The 20,938-nt window shown below is 54.3% G+C and overlaps 2 protein-coding genes across 2 annotated transcripts; one reads left to right on the forward strand and one right to left on the reverse strand.

The window, feature by feature from the left end:
• Positions 1 to 1,376: 1,376 nt before the first annotated feature.
• On the reverse strand, positions 1,377 to 12,809 carry MYL9 (myosin light chain 9). Its single transcript, XM_035344331.1, has 5 exons — positions 12,720 to 12,809; positions 11,720 to 11,793; positions 6,223 to 6,426; positions 4,389 to 4,550; positions 1,377 to 4,201 (listed from the first exon to the last, which is right to left on the reverse strand). Exons 3-5 carry the CDS (start codon positions 6,404 to 6,406, stop codon positions 4,029 to 4,031), a joined length of 519 nt encoding a protein of 172 aa, XP_035200222.1. The 5' UTR covers positions 6,407 to 6,426; positions 11,720 to 11,793; positions 12,720 to 12,809; the 3' UTR covers positions 1,377 to 4,028.
• A 3,232-nt stretch (positions 12,810 to 16,041) lies between these two features.
• On the forward strand, positions 16,042 to 20,631 carry RAB5IF (RAB5 interacting factor). Its single transcript, XM_035344332.1, has 4 exons — positions 16,042 to 16,250; positions 17,344 to 17,447; positions 19,238 to 19,367; positions 20,023 to 20,631. Exons 1-4 carry the CDS (start codon positions 16,122 to 16,124, stop codon positions 20,062 to 20,064), a joined length of 405 nt encoding a protein of 134 aa, XP_035200223.1. The 5' UTR covers positions 16,042 to 16,121; the 3' UTR covers positions 20,065 to 20,631.
• The last annotated feature ends 307 nt before the right edge of the window (positions 20,632 to 20,938 follow it).

Consider the following 20,938-nt stretch of genomic DNA (forward strand, 5'->3'; position numbering starts at 1 on the left):
TCTTTTCTTTTCTTTTCTTTTCTTTTCTTTTCTTTTCTTTTCTTTTTCTTTTTTTTTTCAATTTCTGGCCCATGGTGTGGCTCTCTGCTGCCACCGTGCACCAGTGCTACAGCTGATGGGCTCCAGGCATGCCCTTGCTGGAGCCATGTCCCCAATGGAGAAGCTGAGGGTGGACAGAGGCTGGTGTGGAGCCAGTGGCAGCGCTGGGCTGGGGTGCTCTGGAGGTGTCAGGACAGAGCTCAGTGCTTGGGAACAACAGTCAGCTTGGGGGCTGGAAGAGGCCTCCCTGGGGCTGCACCAGCAGCTCTCATTCAGGCTAGAAGTGGGAATAATTCCCATGGGGACAGCTGACAGAGCAGAGCTGCCACCCAGAGCACCCAGCAGTGCTGCTGGGCCTGCAGCCGAGGCTGGAGGCTGACACGAACTCAATGAGGAAGAATGACCCCTGGCACCAGCACATGCTGGGGGCACAAAGCTGAAAAGCAGCAAGGCAGAAAAAGACCTGGCTTTGAACAACCCAGTCTGGTGGAGGTGTCCCTGCCCATGGCAGGGGGTTGGAACTGGGTGGGCTTTAAGGTCCCTTCCAACCCAAACCATTCTGTGACTCTGTGATCTGAGCTAACCAGGAGACAGCAATGTGCCTTTGCTGCAAAGAAGGTCAACAGTGTCCTGGGCTGCATTAGGCCAGGAATAGCCAGCAGGTCAAGGTGCTCTTGTCCCTCTACTCAGCACTGGTGAGGCCACGTGTAGAGTGCTGGGTCCAGTTCTGGGCGCCCCAGTGCAAAAGACATGGAGCTACCTGCTCTAGGTGGCCCTGTTTGAGCAGGGGGGTTGGACTAGATGATCCCCAGAGGACTCTTCTCACCACAACCATCCTGTGAGTCTGTGATTAAGAGGGTGGCTTGGTGGCAGTGTGCACTGGCCACCAAGAAGCCAGGAAAGAAAGTATTTCAGGGTGCTGTGACTTGAAGCTTCTTGGAGCTTTGAATGCAGGAAAGGCAGCAAACAGGTGGGGGAGGGGGAAGGGGTGGTTTGCCATATTGCTCTGGGTGTAGGCAGAGAATCAATTCCTCTCAGCAGAAACAGGCTGCAGCAACTGGTGAGCCTCATGAGCCAAAATCCAGGCAAAGCTGCTGGCATCAGGAATCAGTAGACTGATGACTGCGCACCTTGGAAAATGATCAAAATCCTTCAATGTTAAGGGAGGAGGCAGGAGACTGGGTAACCCAGCAAGGAGAGGGGAAAGAAGCTGCTACAGGTTGACCACCAGAAATGTATTGTGTCCATGCCCGAAGCAAACACTTCTGAAATTAAACATCTAGTTTTGTTTTGGGGAAAGTTTATGTTTGAAAAAACTGATTTTATTTTTTACTTTAAAAGAGAACATCCCCTAGGAGTAAAGCCTGGGAACTTTTCACAAGAAAATAGTGTTGAGGTTTGCTGATGTTTCTTTTGCCCTCTGTGGATGAAGTGGCTTTGACCAAAGTGGATGAAAAATATTTGGGGCATGCACAGCTGACAGCACAGCAGGTGAACAGCCCCAGCTGCTTGTGTTGGTGACAAAGCACAGAAAGGACTCTGAGCATTGCTGATAGAAACCCATCCACAAGCTCAGGAGGTAGCACAGGAGGTGCAGTCAAAGGGGAAAGGGTTGAATGATCCAGTATCCAAAAGTTACTTCTGCACCACTCTGTGTAACCAGCACAGCCCCATTACATGTGTGCCCCTTAGTTCCTTTTTCACCTAGTTTAAATCAATCTGCTTTAGTAAATTAAGTTCCTTGATGTCAAACCTCCCTGGTGCTCTCCTCTGATTGTTCCCAGTTTGGCTGGATCTTTTTTATACTCAAAGTGTGGGGGATACAGGGACTGAGACAATGATCAAACAGCACTCCCTCTTGGAATCCCTTATTTTCCTAGTAATTCCTAGTACGTGATTTTTAAATTTTATTTATTTATTTATTTTCTTCAACAGCTGTTGAACTCTTCCCTTTCCTTGGGGCTGCCCCTCACCTCCTGCTGCTCAGTGTGACACACCTGGAGCTGGGGCATTCCAGCTGTGAAGCTGGGGCTGATCTTCCCCATGTGCTTCACTTTACATCAATCCACCCACAACAGCACCTGCCTTTTGGTGCCTCCATGCAGTTTCATAAGGCCCTCTGCAGTCTTGCGCAGCAGCCCGATCTCCATGTGCTCCACCTGCAAGGAGCTCCAGCGGGCAGGGGAGGCAGGATGCCACCTTGCAAAGCACAGATTTATTCTTCCCATACACAGCCCTGTGTCCACTAACAAGGTTTCTCTACTTTGCTGGCAGCAGGATTGAGGGATATCTTCTGAGAGTCAGCTCTGATATCAGACCCGTGAGTGGACGGAGCCATTGGCCCCGTGATGTCTGTGAGATGTTCGCTTTGACATACAGCTCAGTGAAGAAGCTTTTTAAAAAAACATCCTGCCCTTCAGCAGCCTTCATGCCTGGGACTTTGCTTTGGAAGTGGAAGGACTGCATGTTTTTCCCCAGTATGCAAAGCATTAGGGAATAAACAGTGCCCAGCTTTGCTCTATGAGCCCGGAGGTAGGCTTGTGCCTGGCTGCTGCTGCAGAGCACAAGCCCCTCTGGGAGAGCTTGGCCTCCCCTCTCCCCTCTCTGTGATAATACAGCTTGTGCTTCCTTGCACTGACAGTGCCTGGAAAGCAGAAGCACCAGGAACCAAGGACAAGCTCTCAAACCATGGGCCATGTCCCAGGCAAGGACATGGCCCCAGGCCTGGCAGGCTGAGGGGGAGAGAGGGGAGAGGGGGCATCAACCCCAGCTCCATGTGCTCCTGGGGCACCACCAGCCCCATCTGAGCTCTTCTGGCAGCTGTGCCCTGGGCACCACCTCACCAGGCTCTCTGGGTTTGTCATCACATTTGCCTCCTCATCCTTTGAAGGGATGGAGATGGAGTGACCTCCAGCAGCACAGTAAATTTGCAATGTAGGAACCCCCTTATCCCTTCCTGCTATGTCAGGATGGTGTTAATTAATCAAACCAATGGGACAAACAGCACAACAAAGCTGACTGCTGAGGAAGGGCTGGCAGTGCAGGGACCATGCTGCCTCAGCAGCCCTGGCTTCAACAGGGGTGTTGGCAGTGAGCATGGGATGATGCTGGGTGCTTGAGAGGGGAAGAGAGGAGTGGAGCAGAGAGGAGAGGATTCCTCCCTTGTATCTCAGTCAATTTCCTCTGCCTGTCCCAAAGCACAACTCCCTTCCTCCCATCAGCAAAGGCAGAAAATGATGCTTAAGCCAATTTAGCACAGACGGATTGGGAATGATTTAGCTTTGAAAGAGGATGTTGTCAGGAGGAGACCCCAGTGGACAAGGGCAGAGGCAGGGGGATGTGGTGTGGAAGCCAGGGGCACAAGTGGCCTTCAACCCTAAATCTGAGCGGCACGGCACCAGGGCTGCACTAATCAGGGAGGGAGCCATGCAGCACACTTTTGTATTACACCATCAGATTTTATAGGCTGCTTCAGCTTTCTGAATCCCTCAAATCACAGGCTCTAAAGCCATAAAACAGCCATAGAAGAGGAAACAAAGTGTCTTTTTGTTTGTTTGTTTGTTTTCTTTCCTAAAGGAAGGGATTGTGGGAGGTAAGGGGAGAGCTCCATCTGTATCAGGTCCCATGGACTGCACTGGTTTGAGCCAGCCAAAATCCCCACCAGCCAGTGCTCACCTGGGCTGCTCGCCCCTTGCCCCAGGACCCCCTCTTCTCCATGGGGAGAGCAGCTGCTTGGTGGGGATGGAGCCTGTCTGGGTCCTGGGGGCTGAGCCCACAGGCGGGAGAGGCAATGGGAGAGGATGGATGTGCACGCAACAGCACGGTGAAGGGAGTACTTCCTCCAGCAAGGGTGCAGTGCCACATGCCAGCATTGGCATGACATGGAGCAGGGTGACGTCCTGGCTGGGGGGAAGCCTGCTGTGGGGCTGGGCAGCAAGGGGGCAGGGGTGCAGGCAGCGTGCGCAGAAGGCAGGGAGCAGCTCTTGGCACTAATCATCTTTGTCCTTGGCCCCGTGCTTCAGGATGCGGGTGAACTCCACATAGTTGAAGTTGCCCTTCTTGTCGATGGGCGCCTCCCGGTACATCTCATCCACCTCCTCATCGGTGAACCTGTCTCCCATGGTGGTCAGCAGCTCACGCAGATGGTCCTCGTGAATGAACCCTGTGGGGATAGTGGGGACTGCATCAGCACGGGAGGGCAGAGGGGTGGCCAGGGACCTTCACTGCCTCCCCTGGAGGCTCCCTGCTGTCCCACTCCCAGCCCTGCACCTGAGACAGGAGCAGCAGAGCCCATGGCCCACACTGCTCCAGAGCTGTCTGTGGGCTCTCCCCAAAGATTTGGCCTGTACCTGATGCCTCTTCGTCGAAGCAGGCGAAGGCATTGCGGATGACATCCTCTGGGTCGGTGCCATTCAGCTTCTCCCCAAACATGGTGAGGAACATGGTGAAGTTGATGGGCCCTGGTGCCTCGCTCATCATGCCCTCCAGGTACTCGTCGGTGGGGTTCTTTCCTGCCAAGCACAGGTGGTGGTGTGGGTGTGGGGCCCACCCTTCCTGCAGCATCCATCCCATCCCCAAGGTCAGCCCACCAGGGCAGTGGTCTGCCCCGCGCCTGTGCTGCCACTGAGAAATTCAGCTATGGGAGACCAGTGAAAACTTTCCCTTCTACAGGCATAACCTGCCTGAACTGACCACATCCACCTCAGGTGCCCTTGAGATGAGCCTGGCGACCCCTGCTGCTAACCCACCCATTTGGGCTGGAAGAAGGGCAACAGATCCCCCCCTCTCCCAAACACCTTTTCAACACCACTCACGGCAGCAGCTTTCCTTCCCAGGAGAGCAATGGGGCCAAGGGGCAGGGGCGTTACTCTGAGGTACGACAACCTCCAGTCCTCCTCAGTTCTTAGTGCCCCTGTCCTCTGCTGGGTGGGAGTGGGGAGAGCCACCTGCCAGCAGCCATCAAAGATAAGTTTGGTATGGCCCATTCACCCACACCACAAGCAATGGTTTCTGCAGCACCCACTACTGCTGTCTCAGCACCTCTCCCCATCCCGTCCCTGGCCCCTCTCTGCATGACTCTGTGCTGGAGGCAGTACTGGGAGGTCCCAGGCACAGTTTGGTCTCTGCTGAGTGCAGCCTTAACGCCCACGTGCCCCTCAGTGCACGGCCCCTCTGCTCTGAGATCTTTCTCTCCCAAGCAGTACCTTCAGAAGGGGTCTGGCCACCACGCCAACGAGCGATAGACCTCACAGTGTGGTGTTGAGGCAGCGCAGGGCCAGGAGTGGGACAGCAAGAGGGGACAGGCTCTGGGTGGGCAGTGTGGCCAGGCCTGCAAGTCTCGACCAGCCGCAGCTGTGGGCTTGGCACCATCCCTGAGAGCCCCCATGCTGGGTGGCTGCCAAGCCAGAGTGGGCAGTGCTGCTGGGAAGCGTGCATCTTCCCAAAGCTGCTAGCTTGGTCCGCAGGCTCTGGCTGCCCCAGAGCCACCGGGACGTGCCTGCCAGCGCAAACACAGGCCTCACCTGCCTGCAGCCAGTGACCTGGGGCATGGCCATCTCCTGCATGGGACCCTGTGGCCAACAGGAGGCTGCACCTCTGTTACCCACAGAGGAACTCATGGAGTGACAGGCTTGGAGCCCCCTCCCCTGCACAGACTGCCCCCCCACTGCCCACCCACCCAGGTGGGCCAGCACAGGGAGCGGCCTGTCCTGTCACCTGGGCTGTGAGCAACAAAAGGGCTTTGTTCTGCAGTGGAAAACCCCAGGTGACATTTTGGGGTGACACTACTCAAATTCCAACCCCTGGCTGGGGCTGGTGGCTGCTCCTCATGTAGAGCTTCTCCAGCCCCAAGGGAGGCAAGGACCTTTTCCTGACCAATGAACATGGCTCTAAGAGCAACAGCCTAGGCTGCTGTCCTTAGATGCCTCCACAAATGCACTTTCTAAGGTCAACTAGCACCAGCAGAGGAAGTTCCCCGTTTTTACAGCATCAAATTGACCCAAAGCAGGAGGGCTTTGGGTCAGTTGGGCTGTGCCCCAACACCACCCCAACAGTGGCTCCTCAATGCGGGCTGTGACCAGGACTCCTTGCAAGGCACCATGTACCCCCAGCAACAGTCCCTGCTGGCCATTAAGAGCAAAGGGGCTGAGGGATACACAGGGGACCAGGGATGGGTCTCCTCACCCATGGAAGCCAGCATGTCATGCAGATCCTCCTTGTCAATGAACCCATCGCGATTCTGGTCGATCATGTTGAAGGCTTCCTTGAACTCCTGGATCTGTGACTGATCAAACATGGCAAAGACATTGGAGGTGGCGCGCTGTGGGCGCTTCTTGGTGGTCTTGGCTTTGGCACGTTTGCTGGACATCTTGATGGCTGGGGTGGTACCTGCAGGCAGGACAGGGGCATCAGGGGTCTGAGGGTAAGCAGAGCCCAGGGAATGGACACCGCTTCCCTTTCTGGCTGTGCAAATAGCTACTCACCAGGCCCATGCCTCAGTTTCCCTGGCTGTCACCCAGTTTGGCTATCTATAGTGAGATAATAATTGCAGAGTGGGGCACAGGGACAGATGAGACTCAGGCTCTGCTTAGTCCCCTGAGAAGTCCCAAGAGCTGGCAGCTCTCACTGTCCCCCTTCCCAGCGTGTCCCAGGGCTGTCCCCATGGGCTGTGGGTAGAACTCCCTGCCCACACCCTCAGCCCCCACACTCACATGCTGCCTGTCTGCTTCATCCTAGTTGCAGGGAAAGATGGTGACCCAACGCTGCATTGGGTTTGGTCTGTAAGGACACCCAAGGGTGCTTTCTAGGTGCTGCCTTGGGTTTGGAGTCAGCTACCCCCCCCCCTCCTGGAGGCTGCCCTGGGGTGAGCAGGCACAGCTGCCCTCGCCTGTGCCTTGCAGGGCTGGGGGCTAAGCCAGAGCCCGGGGTTAGGAGTTATCAGCTGTGGGCACATTCCTCGCATGCCACCACTTCCCTGCCTCCGCCCCTGCCCCCACCCCCCCCCAGCTCCAGCCCCCCTGTACAGCCCCCCCTCCTTGCTCTGCCCAGCATCCCAGGAGGAACCCCAAAATGCAGGGAGGGGTACACTCAGGGGGGTCGCAAGGAAGCAGCTGAGAGCAGGTGGATTCAGAGGACCGGTGCAGCTGTTACAGGCAATGAGCGGCATGAGAAGGGAACGGGCTGGGGGGGCAGGAAGGGAACAGCAGCGAGCAGCTGGATCCACAGGATGATCAGCTGGATCACCCTCTGGCAGCTGGATCCACAGGACAAATACACAGACCCAGGGGGAACTCAGACAGGGAAATACATGGCCAGAGGGGATGGCAAAGGGGACAGCCGCCGCCTTCCCAGTGGGAATAGTGACAGGGTGAAGCAAAGAGCCATTTCCCAGCAGCGCAAATGATCAGAGATAGTACCTGAGCCCCTGCGCAGTGGTTTGGTGTCACCGTCCATGCTGCCAGGCTCAGTATTTAAGACCTTGCATCATGGTGCTGGGGGCCCAGCCCTGATTCCTACAGGTTGCTCTGCAGCCCTGGTTACCTCTGGTGTTACCCAGAATGAGGATGCTCAGATCTCTCCCAGCCATATCCTGTGAAGTGAAACTCAGCAAGCAGCTGTCAGGGACAAGCCTGGCACAAGGACACTTCCAGCGTTAGCTGCCAGCTCAGCATGGCCCTGGGAGAAAGCCTGGGGTGACAACAGAGATCGTGGCCACAACAGAGATGCTGCTCAGATTCTCAAATTTCTACCGTGGTCGATTCTAATTCACAGAAAGACCCATGCCTCTGTTTCCCCATCTGGGGCAAGGAGTCTATGCCTGCTGCAGGGTGGGGAATCAGAGTTAACAGGCTATGAATGAAGTTCCTCAGGCGAAGAGCAGAGTGTTTTTGTAACTGTTGTGCACCCCACACCTTTGTGGGAAACAGTGCTTCTGGGCTCCTGCCTTCTCTGGCAGGGGACATGAAGCAGTTGAGGACCACGTCATGTTGCATTAAGCAGCATAAAGCAACAACACCAGCGTGCCTCTGCCAGGAGCCCTTCATAGATGCGCTGGCCACCCCAGGAATGCTGCTGTGGGCTCCGCTTTCTAACTAGGTCCTTAATGCTGATACCTCAGAGGTTGCAGGGAGCATCCTGCCCAGCGGGACCAGAGTGAGCAGCCTTTTCTCACAGCTGCACAGCTCCTGTCAGCCTTTCCCAGGCTGTACCTGTCTTCCAGCCCTTTCCCTGCCTCACTGTGTCACCTCTTCACTACCCTCCCTGCTACCCCTCCTCTGAGGCTGCAGAAGTGGGGGTTAGAGAACACCCCTCCCCAGCCTGCTCCCCCCCCCCCCAGCTGCAGTCCCCAGGTTCCCCTGGCTGGGCTACACGGGAAGGAGCCCCAGTGGCTGCAGGCACTGGGATGGAAACGCCACTGCCCTCATCTCCCTCCACGCCACCACCTTTGCCTGCCCTGGCCGGCACCCACCACCTAACACCACTTGCAAAATCACCCCAGATTGCCCCAGAACATTTGATCCTTTCCCAGACATTTGCCACCAGCCTGCTGAGGAAAGCAGCATCACCAAAGAGCCTGGGCATGCCCACAGCTGTGTGGGCAGATGACAGCCTCATAGCCCTTCTGCCCACTGCTTCCCCTGCCCCGCTGCACTGCAAAGCTCTTTGCAGTGGCACAGCCCTTGCCTGTGTACCCTGCCAGACACTAGCATGTGCTGCCTGCCCCCAGCAGTCACCTGGACAGCAACATGGGCATCAGCCTGTGCAGGGAAGTTCAGCTGAGCAGTGTGTTTCACCTTAATCTGCTGCACCCGTCAGAGCCAGCAATAAAAGCTCTGGTGACAGTCCATGGCACTATGCTGCAGCTCAGCCAGCACTGAGCTTCCAAAACACAGGGAGTTATTAGCAGAATTATTAGCAGAAGACTAGAGAAATAAACAGGAACTTTGCTCTCACCGCAGAAATTAGTATTATCAAGATATTTACCCTGCCCCAGCTGTGACCAGTGAGCGTGAGCACAGCTTGGCACACTCCCCTGAGAAATGGTTCTCGTTAGGGGGATTAAGCATGATTTGGGCAGCACGTGGTTTTGCTGTTCGATTCTGCTGTTTGATCCAAAATATTCCCTGGAAAGATGCTTGGTCCCAAGGACAAGCTCAGCTCCTAATCATTGTATTTCTGTTTTTAGCAAAACTCCTAGGCGCCAACTGTGACCTGGAAAGGGACTTTTTTTATGGCTGGCTGCAGGGAAAAGCGCCCCTGCCAGGAGGCAGAAGTGATTTGCAGGCAGGCCTGATGTGCCGTGGGTGATCTGTGCCCTGCCGGAGGCTCGATGGCTCCACCACCTTGCTCCACACACCCACACAGCTCCAGGGCTCGGCTGCAGGGCTCTGGCTGGCCAAAAAACCCAATGCCCAGACTGTTTTGTGGCCTGGCCATGATGCCCTGCATGCCATGGTGGCCTTAGGCAGGCTGAGCCAGTCTGAGCACCCAACTTTTCCTCAGCAAGAAGAAAAAACACATGATGGGTCCTGCTCCTCCAGCCCCGTTGAAAGGCCCACCCCAACCGCTGCTCCAGCCCAGGCCCTGCTCATTGCTGGCAGCGGAGGCAGGGAGGTCAGCACTGGGGTGGGCCCGCAGTTCACCTGCCATGGAAGCCACACACCCACCATGTTCACCCTGCCACCGGCTGCCCTCACCTCCTTGTCCAGCTGCCCCCTCTGCAGCCAAGTGCTGTCCCTGTCTCCGGCACTGCTGGGCTTGGGCCTTGAGAATCAGCCCCATGCAGCCATGGGGCTGCCTTGAAAAGTTATTAAATAGTTGCAGTTTTAAAGAGAAAGAGCCATAACTCACTGTTACTGGTAAAACAAGCCACCATACATTTCCTCACTGGGAAAAAGCAAGCAACTTCACCTTGATGCGGTTTCCTGACCATGCTGGAGAGGGCAGGACAAGCCAAAGACACATCTCAGTGCTGCCAGAAGGAACCTCCACCTTGCAGCTGCAGCACAGCCCAGCTGCTTGTGATGCCTTGAGGCCATGTGGTACAAACACAATGTTGTCTACGTGTGTGCTGGGTGCCCCATTTCCCAAGGGTGGCTCTTCCAAGGCTGGGCAGGCAACCGCAGGAGCTCTCTCTGGAAGTACTGACAAGGCTTCAGCTCTGCACGGGGTTACTGCAAGGTCTCCAGCATAGCTAGAGAGGGAAGGACATCATCTTCATGACATCCTGGCACCGAGATGCACAATGTACATCTGCTGGATGCTTTTGGTCAGGCTTTATAGGATAGGGGGAAGGGCAATTCAAACAGCCTGAACTGTTCCACAGGACATCCCTGCAGGGATAAATGATGGCCCCTTCGAAAGACTGTGGTTAAATCTCTGCCCCAAGACTCTTCCCAAGGTTAGTTGCAAGTAGCAGCAAGCCAGAAGACAGCTGCATTTACCGAGAGGTAAGTATGCTGGGGGAATGAGCAGTGAGCAGCTCATCTTCCCTGCTGTTAAAACAGCCTTTTTCTCCTGCTAGCCCTGGGATTTAGCATTGCTCAGCTCTGTCCTCACTGCAGAGCTGCCTGGGGGGGCAGTGCCAGGGTGAGCCCAGGAGCTGCAGCAGGATCCTCCTGCACCACTTGGCATGGCTGGAACACAGACGGGCTCTTCTCCTTTATGACCTTAGAATCATCAAATCATTAAAGTTGGAAAAGCCCTCCACCTGGTCCAACCACCCCCCTACCACCAATGTCACCCACTAAACCATGTCCCTCAGCACCACGTCCAACCTTTCCTTGAACACCCACAGGGATGGTGACTTCACCGTTTCCCTGGGCAACCCGTCCCAACACCTGACTGCTCTTTCTGAGAAGAAATGTCTCTTCATTTCCAACCTGAACCTCCCCCGGCACAACTTGAGGCCATTCCCTCTAGTCCTATCATTAGTTATCTATGAGAAGAGGCCGACCCCCAGCTCCCCACACTTTCCGTTCTGGTAGTTGTAGAGAGCAACAGGGGAGATCATAACACAGATGGGTGGGGAAAAGGGAGCTTGGAGCATGGGGAAAGCAGAATCTGAGCTCCAGGCTGTGTCCCCCAGACCAATTGCAGCCACCAGCACTAATGCCAGTGAGCAGGATTTAAGTGCAGATGGAGCAGGGCAGAGTTGAAGAGACAGAGCCAAGTGCACAGGGACAAGGTCCCCACAGTGACTCGACATGACACAGAGGCCCCAGGGCTGGGTAGAAGCAGGGGAAGAGCCCTGCAGCACACAGTTCCCACCCCTGTCTCTCTCCCCCAGCCTGGCAGCATTAGGCACAGCTTGGCTCCTCTGGCAGAGCATGAAGGGCTGGAGGCTTCTGTAGCTCTGATGATTTTGGGGTAAGAGAGAACAGCGCGGTTTCTGGGCCAGCTCCTTCCCATCACATTTAGGGGACAAGGGCATCACCATGCCTGTGTGGCACAAACAAGCCCTTCCGAAGCACACCTGCTGTGCCACTGGGAGAAGACCATGCAGAGACATTGACAGCACATGAAAGCCCCACCACCCATCACCCTCCTGATGCTCGCAGGGGCTGGGAAGCAGAGGGCATCTCAGGAGCATTGGGGCAGGAAGCCTTTGTGGCCTTTGGCCACCAGCATAATGTGTCCTGGGCTGGCTTTGACATTTTCCCAGGGGAATTAAGCGGCTCACCTTGGTGGGAGAATCTGGCCTCAGGACGTCAGAGGGGGAGGCGACCACAAACTCCTCCTACAGCAACTCAGAGCCTGCCAGTGACGAGAGGAAAAAATTCAAGTGACTGAAGAATCCAACCATCTTTGGTAAGCAGCGGTGGTTGTTGACACTTTGGGATGTTCCGTTCCAAAGAATGCTGCTCCAGCTATTGCTTTCTCTTACACGTCGATGCTTAAGAACCTCCCTGGCTTTTATCACATTCATAACACTTTGTACCAAAGAGGCATGCACGGAGGGAAGCAGCTGAGGGGAAGAAGCCAAGAGGACCTCAAGTTTTCATGGGCAAAACTACAGAAGACACAAAGTTCCTCTGTATCTGAGGGAAAAGAGCTAAATAAAGCTTTTCTGCCTTCCGACAGTTTATTGCCTCAAGTTGCTCACAGGTCACTTGGGACATTTCTGGAGTATCATGCATGCATCTGGATTCTGGTCATCGGTAAAGACTTGCAGAGGGGAAAGCAGCTGATCCGGCCAGGAACAGCTCTCACTTAAAGGAGGCAGGGGGAGCCACGGTCAGGCAGCACGGATCAGCTCTTGCAGTTCTGCCATCCCGGGGCGGGGGCGGGGGGGGGGTCCCAGCTCCAGGTCACTGCAGTTACCAGAAGCTTTGCTCAGGACCATCCCCGGCTGGGACATCCCGGGCAGGGGCTCCGGGGCGAGGCGCTCCCCGCCTGCCGGACCGCAGGGACGCACCGAGGCTTCTCCTGCCGCTGCCTCGCCCCCCTCCCCCGCGGCGGGGCCCCGGCCTCCCCCTCCCCGGCCCTCCGCGTCCCTCCCGAGCCGCCTCCGGCCCCGTCGGGGCTGCCCCATCGAGGTCACCCTCGGCTCCCTCCCGCCCGGTCCCGCCCGCGGCTCTCCAGGGGCCGCCGCCGCTCTCCGGAGCTCGGAGCCGGGAGAAGGGGGCGCTGCCCCGGCCGCCCTCGACGGCTGCCCCCGACGGGCGGAGGCCGCGCCTCACCTGGGCCGGAGCGGGGCAGCTGCGGAGCCGGCGGCGCTGCTCTGCCAGAGCCGGCCGGCGGCGCAGCCCTAAGCGCGAGCGGGTGGCCGGGGCGGTGCCGGGCCCCTCGTCCCGCCCCGGCCGGCCCGGCTCGGCCCATACAAGGCAGAAGAATGCGGAGGGGCCGGGGCGGCGGGGCCGCGCTGCCGGCCTTGTACGGACTGGCGGGCGGCCCACGCGTGCCACTGTCCGCGGGGGGCTCCGGAGGGGCCGGGCACGGCGTGGGCCCCCTGCACCCCGGGGAGAGGGAGGCCGCGGGTGCCCAAATCCGCGCGGTGCCGTGGTGCCCGGGCCGGGGCATCGCCCGCCCGGGGGCCGCGGGGGCCGCAGGTCTCGGTCCCCTCCCAGCGACCGACCCGCGCCCCGGTCCTGCTCGGCTCCGCGGTCACGGAGCCGCCGCCGGTGCCGTGGGCTCCCCGACAGCGTGCCGGGGGGATTTGCGCGTCGCGGGGCCAGAACTTTGCCCGCAGGGGAGCGGTGGCAGAGGGGGAATCTGTGAGCGTTTCCGAGAGGGACTTGCCCGCCCCTGCCCTGCTGCAGGCGGCTGGGAGCGGGTTTGCCCCGACACCGCCTTCAGGGGGGTCCGTGCCCCGCCGCGCAGCTCGGGCGCTTCCCAGCGTGGCGGAGCCGGGCGAGGGACGGCGTGGGGCAACGCACGGGAAGAGCTGACACGAGCAGTAGTTTAAAAATCAACCCTCCTGTGGGGCATCCATCTGCAGGGAACAGGGAGCCCAGCAGAGTGCAGGGCTGTGCAGAGTCTTTGCTAAGCCTGAGCTCCATCTGGGGCTTTCCCACAAAGTTTGCCTTTTAAAGAAAAGGAAGGAAAGAAAAGAAAGAAAGAACGAACAAACGCAGTCTCAGGAGGCAGAGAGCCTGAGCTGCTGCCCCATGGCTGCTGCTCCCGGGTTTTTCTGTGCATTCACCTCAAACACATCAGTGTCGGTACAGTACCCGGGAGCGTGGTGGGGAAGGAGCCACCCCCGGCCATGCACCAGCTCCCTGCAAGTGAGCAGGTGCCGCACGGGGGCTGGGGGCAACCATGAAGCAGGGCGGTACTGGACGTGGCAGCTCCTCACATGCTTTGCAGTCTCTGCAGCTGCATGCACATAAGGAACTGCTTCTGGAACACCTGCAGGACTCACCTTCATCCCTTTCAACCCTTCCCACCTTCCCCTTCCTCCTCTCAGTGCCCTGGGCTCCCTGTGTACTCTTCCTCTGCCAACGTGTGTCCCTTAGCAGGGAGCCTGTTTGTACCTCCACGTTTTCTGGTGTCACCTCTCTTCTGCATCCTCCTTGTTCTTTCAAGCCATAATTTCACTTGGTTTTCTCTCTGGGCAGCAGGTCAAGGAATGGAGATGGGGTAAAACAAGACAGTTTTTTAGCATCTCAGTTTAGATCTGTTCTCTGATCCAGGCATTTCATCATCATGCAAATGCTTCTGCCTTGGCAAAGTGGCATGGGGCAGGAGCACGAAGCTGGGGATGCTGAGACTCAGCACACAGGACACAGCCTGAAGTCCTGGAAGAGATCAGCTGTGGTGTCCCTCATCGCTTCTGCTGTGCTCCGTGACCATCTCCATCACAGGGTGAGGGCACAGAGCAGGCTGTCATGTCCCAGACAGCTGAAGACTGATTTAAAGAACAAAGTCAAAATTTCTTCTTAGTGACAAAGTATTCTTTATTGATAGCACTGGATGCACGGGGGATCTCTCCGCCTAACGTGCATAACCAAAGTGACAAACTATCTCACATTTATACAGCAGAACAATGAATATTCAATTAACACATATACATATTCATTACCTAAACCTGCCTAGTCTCGCTTTGTATGCTAATTAGCTTATCAGTCCTTTGCGCTTGCGCAGTATTCTCTGGTGGTCGTCCAGGTGGTCATCGGGATGTCTTCATCAGAGTTGAACTTTTCACCTTATCTTCTTGCACATGCTCTCTAAGCCCTTGGTCTCAGTCCAATCCATAAAGTTAGTTTGTTTCGGTTCCCAGGGTGCAAGGGCCCCCTGTTATCTAGGCACCTTGCAAGTGTGACCTTCTTTTAGTCCTCCTCCTTGCTCCCTATCATAAATCTGTGCTGGCAGCTTTTAGTCCTACTCCTTACTCCTCATCTGTGCATTCTCTCATGCTGTATTTGCACATACATTTTGTATTTTCCCAGCACAGCACAATCACAGTACATTGCAAATGTAACATTCTATTTTCCAAGCACAGCACATATTAAGCAATGACTGTTGCCTACACATTTATTCTTAATCAGTCGCTCTCTAATTTTTAATCCCATGTTTCAGGATCCCCAAGGGAAGCAAGGATGGAGCAGGGTGTTTGAGCCCTGGCCCCTCAACTCTGCCATAGTGGAGATCAGATACAAAGGTTCCTGTGCGAGATACAGCAATGACCCCCTTCCATTGGGTGTCACCTCCCTGCTAATGTGACAAGGGTCCACTGACCTGGACCAGCCTCTTAGGTTTGCAACAAATGCCTGAGAGGTTGGGCATGTGCTCAGGGGGCTGCTAGCTGGGACAGTGCTGGGAAGCCCACAGGTATCTTGCAAAATCTGTGTTTAAATTACATGGCAGCAGCTGGAAGTGATCAGAGCTCTGGGACAAGGACTCACCTGCCTACTGTGAGCGGGTCAGGTAGGCCCAGTCTGTTCCCTAAGATTCCCAGGTCCCACTGAAATCATCAGCAAGGCCGTTGTTGCTGAAATACTTAGTCCAGCAAATGGAGAGTCGCGAGGCTCCTGAGGTGCTCCTGAGGTGTTGAGTCAGGCATTTGCTGGTTTGTGCAACTGAAAAAATGCAGGACCTTGGGCCTACAGTTTGTTAACGGGGAAGTGAGGCCTTGAGCCTCACCACGCATCAGCGTGCGAGGAGAGCTGTGTGTGGACACACGGACCAGTGAGCTAACGGAACGGCGCCACAGGAAGGTCTTTGCAAGACCAACGCATCGCCGACACCAGCAGCTTTCACTGCAGGAGAACACCTCCCAGCACGGCCGGAGCGGCCCCGCGCTGCGGGAGGTGTCTGTGCTCACGACCGTTCCCGTCGCAAGCCCTCGCCGGTGCCTCCCGCCGCTGTGCGCCCGCACCCTCCACCGCTCACGGGCCGAGCCCCACGACGGCCGCAGGCCCCGCCCCCCGCCCATGCCAGCCCCGCCCCCGGGCCCGGCCAGCTCCGCGCTCCGGGCTGACCCCCTTCCCCCGCCGTAGGGGGGCGTCGGCCGCTGCCGTCACGTGCGGCTCCCTCAGCGTGCCGATTGGCGGGCCGCGGGCGGGTGACGGGCGCGCGGCGGGCGCTTCCGGGCCGGGCCGTGCCGGGCCGGGCCGTGCCGGCGGGGCGGTGGCGGTTGTGAGATGAGCGGCGCGCGGCGCAGGGAGGAGCCGCCGCACGCGCAGCAGCACGCGGTGCCCGACGGCGGCGCGGGGCCGCGGGGCTCAGCCTGGGGCAGGGCGCTGCGCAGCGACTCCGCCTGGCACGACAAGGTGCGGGGGGGAGGGCGCGGCGGGGCGGGAGGGGCCGGCCCCCGGGGAGCCGCGGCCCGGGCGGGACCTGGCCCCTGGCCCCTGGCCCCTGGCCTTCGCCTTTCGGAGCGGAAGCGGGCTTGGCGCTGCTCTTCCCTTGGGGGCGTGAAACGGTGTCGCCTCTAGCAGCTGCTGTCGCGCGTGGAGTCTGTAGGGATCTCAGCTGCTTGGCCTCGTCCCTCGGCGATGAGCCGGGCAGGAATTTCGGGGTTAGCAAAGGGAAGGTCGGCAGGCTGTGCCCACAGCTGCGTGCCCCCGGCTGTGCGCTGAAGGCTGAAATGACCAACAAATTCAGTGGCTGAGAGAAGCAACCATAACTTCGTCTGACGTGGTTCCTGGTCTTCACTGCACTTCCGTGCGGAGCCAGGCAGCTTTGCACATTCTGCAGTAAAATCACGAAGGCTGGTGGTGTTTTGGGATGTCAGCGTGCCCCAAAGGGATGGGCAATCCCATCCTTGACAACAATTGAGAAGAAATACCACCAGAGGGAATTTTATACAAAGACCAAGTCAGCATTGTGCAGCTTTAATGCTTAGGGTTGTGTCAGCACTGTGGGCAGGCAGGATTGACCGCTTCACTGCTGCTAGGAAAGAATCCCAGTGCAGTTACAGTGCATGTGAGGTCGTACGCCCTGGTTTGCAGTTTGGAGTTGGCACGAGAGCTGCCTGCTGGCAGTGATCTCTGCTGGGCAGGAGAGGGCCTGGGGCACTGAGAGCAGCTCTAACAGTCTTAAAAGTTCCAAGAACCTTTTATACGTTATTCTGATGAATTTTTACAGAATTGAATCTTTAGCAAACAGCAACCTTAGATGCTGCTTTGTTGCTGCAGCTAGCGTATTAGCAAAAAAGCCAGGTATTTAATCTGGACGCAGAAATGTCCAGGGTGCATGATACCATAAACTGCTTTATTTGCTCTGAATACGATATTTTATATACAACTTCTATTGGAGTAGTGTTCAGTGTTAAAGTTTCACTTGTCAGTCATATGATGGCTTAAAAAAAAAAAAGAAAAACATAATAAATGCCAAAATCTTTATTTTGCTTTATCTTCTCAGGATGAGTTTTTAGATGTGATCTACTGGTTCCGGCAGATCATTGCAGTTATTTTGGGAATCATCTGGGGAGTAGTTCCTCTGAAAGGATTCGTGGGAATAGCAATGTAAGGTTTATTTCCTTTTCTGTCTCATATACTTTCCCACATTTGGACTTTACTTCTTCTCTGTTTTAAGCTTGTGTTATAAACAGTGGAGTGGCCAAATGCAGTGTCTGTGTCTGCCACATGCCTTAAATCCAGCATCGCGTTCCAGACTGTTATTTGTCATGAACTTCATACTAATTACCATATGTTGTCACCAGCCTCTTTCTCTATCCTTGACCTAACTATCACTTTTTTTTTCCTCCCTTTTTTGATATATTTGCTTATTCTTGTTAAAGGGAGGCAGGGGTGGAAGAAGGGAATAAGAAGCTCAATTGACTCGTGAAGTGGCCTGTTCCCATAAATGTTTCTAAGGGCTTTAAGAAGTAAGGCACATGGGGGAAAGAGGAGGCAGTCCTTCTCTTTGAGTCAGGAGCCATCCCTGGAGAGGAGGCTTTGTTAGTAGACAAGAGGGGCAGCTTCTCCTTGAAAAGCTCTAGAAGGGTGCGTGCATATCACACCCCCCCCAAGACATGGGATTTGTGTCACCTTTCACCAGGCTGCAGTGAGCACTCTGAGTTATGAAAGAAAAGTGTGCTTGGCACTGGCATGCCCCAGTAAGCCTTTGGAGGGACACCAGGGGTGGAAAAGCACAGCCCTTCTCTCCAAACTTGGTGGGGGGCAAAAGTTCTGCTTGCTTTCAGGTGTATTGGTTTGCAAATGTCTTTGCCTAGTCAAGGTCTCTGCCATAGCTAGGGCATGCAGGAGCAAGGAAGTGGAGGGAGTGTCTCTAAGAAAAAAATGAAATTTGAAACTCAAGGAAATGTGCTGTAAAGCTGTGGTGCTTTAACAGGAACTCAGTAGCTACATGCAAACAGTTGAATTGTTCCTGGTAATAGATGTGGAGTGGTTGGGAAGCATTGTTCTTACTTAGTCATCCATTAATTCATGAGACACTTTCAGGCACATCAGCCAATTCCTGGGCTAAATGTTAGAAATAAAAGCGATGTGGTGATAGATGGGAAACTCAAAGCTTCTAGAACTGTGTCCATGGTTTCTCTGTGGTATGCAGTTGAACAGCTGCTCACAGCTTGCTGTCAGTCTTTGAACTTGTGAGTCTTCCAGTATTGTCTTTCCTACACAGTTTTCTTTCCAGGAAATGTACTCATTTCTTCCCAGGTTGTCTCAGCCCTAAGATGGGGTGGTATAATTCCAGACTGTTCTAAGAAAAAATAGGAGGCCCAATTTTTTTTTGTTTCCATTGCAGCATAACTGTTGGCACAGACTACAGAGTGCTAAGACTTGCCTTAAGTTGAACCCCAATGCTATGGCTCTGAGGGCGGTATGGAACCTTCAATTCTCATCTCTGGCATGTGGTCATGAGACCCTAACAAAAGGGTTTAACGCTGAGTGTAGAGCCTAACACTCTTCCCTTTTGGCAGCCTCAAGATCGAGGAGTGCATAAAAGGAAATTGGATTCTGTGTTGGAGCAGGACTGCTGCAGTAGAGGAAAATTTGCAGGGTTTGCACATCTGCTAATATTTCCAGCTTTTGATCACTGTTGGTTGACTGCTATCAGTCCTGTTTTGCCTTGTGAGGTGAATTTCACCCCAAACCAGCATGCTATAGAAGCTGACTTGGAGGAGCTATTTGAAAGAAATCACCAAGCTGCCTGGGGAGAGTTGCAGGAATGGTGTTCCTTTTCACTTGCTCTGTGCTGTGTATGAAGGATACTTCGTATGTTGCTGTATGGTATATTGGGTATCTGCATTCTGGGTCCTGGAAAATGATGGTTCCTAATTGCTTTCTTCCAGATTCTGTCTGATCAATGCTGGTGTTCTGTATCTCTACTTCAGTAGCTTCCAGCAGATAGATGAGGAGGAGTATGGTGGCACATGGGAGCTGACAAAGGAAGGATTCATGACATCTTTTGCGCTGTTTCTGGTAATGTGTCTCACTTTGATTTGTGAATTGTGTTGATAAACTTTGTGAGGGAAAAGGCCTGGAAAAAAAGCAGGTGCTGAGGCGCTGGTAGAAAGAGATGTGTTAGTGTCCACTAATAAGTGAGATTGGTGGGAAAGAGAAGCCTGAAATCTGTTGTCTGTTGGTTATGAAATAATACAGTATTAATGCATGGGATTTCAGTGTTAGAAGGGAAGTGAGAACGGACTGCCATGTTTCCGCATCTACCACTTTTATGCCATCCCATCCTCTGTCCCAGATACGCTGCTATCCTGTCCTAGCAGTTTCATCTAGGTATACCCAAACTGGTCTAGATAACACCAGCTGATGTTTGGGGTTCTTTACGTTTTCTCCCATTACTACCCTCCCACAAGTCCCTGAATGTGCTCATGACTTGATTTGGTGGTGTTTCTAAATCACTAGAGAGACTATGATGGGATTTACTGTAGATAGGTTAGTCACTCTGGAAGCCAAACAAATGGAATGCCACCATTTGTGGTGTACGGTGAGCCTAATATATCTGATACAATCTCAAAGCTAGAATTCAGTCCCCAGTGCTCAGCTGAGGGCAAGGCCTAAGTGTTTTAACCCTTTTCAGAGGCATGAAAACAATTTTCCCTTCCTTTTCTCTCCACAGGTTGTTTGGATAATCTTCTATACTGCCATCCACTATGATTGACGCAGTCTGCAGCTTTTGTCTGTTAAATCAGTTGTCAGTAAATCAAGAAGATTTTAATAAATCATAATCTCTGGCAGACTGGTGGGAAGGTTGGGGAAGTCAAATCAACTCCCTTCTGTACCAGCGGTCTGATTAGAATGGAAGAGCCCCAACTCTTCTGCTGGAGAAGCCAGTCCATCTCCGTTTTATATACCTGTTAATTACTGGAACTATTAAAAAGCCATTGGAATTTTTGGAAGCAGTTCAAGACTGTTCAGATTTTGAACTTTCTGCAACTCTAGCCAGTAACTGTATTGTTGTCCGTTGGGACTACAGTATCAAACTCCTGTATGCTGAAGGTTGTATCCGTTAATTTAATGTGTGTATGCTCCTTCGTCTGAAATCTGTCATTACATCCTGACTTGTCTTCCATTTGTTGTCCTTTAGACAGTTTTAAAGTGATCGTAGGGTACGTGGGAGGAAGGCACTGCAGCATCCAGGATATGAGTTCAGTGGCTGTCCTCAGCATGTTTTGTAGTAATCAGATCTGATTTGATTAAACAGACTGTGTCGTTACCATTTCTAATAGTTTCGTTTTTACTTGCAGATCATTTGTTCACCAGAATTTTCAAATGCTGAAATGTCGTCTTTGCTGAAGACAAACCTTTAAGCAACTTTGCTAGAATGAGTTGTGATTAATTTGGTTAGTGAATGTTTAACTTGTGAGATGTGTTTGGGAGGTTTGGAAACACAACTGCATTCTGCTGGCCTGACTATGAAGTTGCCAGCATTTACTTCAGAGCTCAGCAGTCTTAAAGAACAGTCATTCTGGAAGTACATATTTAATGTTATGTATGTAAATTCTAATTTTTTATTTTAATTCTTGATTTCAGCT

The sequence above is a fragment of the Oxyura jamaicensis genome, chromosome 20 (genome assembly GCF_011077185.1).
Source record: "Oxyura jamaicensis isolate SHBP4307 breed ruddy duck chromosome 20, BPBGC_Ojam_1.0, whole genome shotgun sequence".
NCBI classification, from domain to species: Eukaryota; Metazoa; Chordata; class Aves; order Anseriformes; family Anatidae; genus Oxyura; species Oxyura jamaicensis.

What these genes read in the sequence shown, in the direction of transcription:
- RAB5IF (XM_035344332.1), top strand. Translation starts at nt 16,122, where the DNA reads ATGAGCGGCGCGCGGCGCAGGGAGGAGCCGCCGCACGCGCAGCAGCAC. An exon ending in ACTCCGCCTGGCACGACAAG is followed by an intron (nt 16,251 to 17,343) that starts GTGCGGGGGGGA and finishes TTATCTTCTCAG; the next exon opens with GATGAGTTTTTAGATGTGAT. An exon ending in GGATTCGTGGGAATAGCAAT is followed by an intron (nt 17,448 to 19,237) that starts GTAAGGTTTATT and finishes GCTTTCTTCCAG; the next exon opens with ATTCTGTCTGATCAATGCTG.
- MYL9 (XM_035344331.1), bottom strand. Translation starts at nt 6,406, where the DNA reads ATGTCCAGCAAACGTGCCAAAGCCAAGACCACCAAGAAGCGCCCACAG. An exon ending in TGACATGCTGGCTTCCATGG is followed by an intron (nt 4,551 to 6,222) that starts GTGAGGAGACCC and finishes TGTGCTTGGCAG; the next exon opens with GAAAGAACCCCACCGACGAG. An exon ending in CTTCGACGAAGAGGCATCAG is followed by an intron (nt 4,202 to 4,388) that starts GTACAGGCCAAA and finishes CTATCCCCACAG; the next exon opens with GGTTCATTCACGAGGACCAT.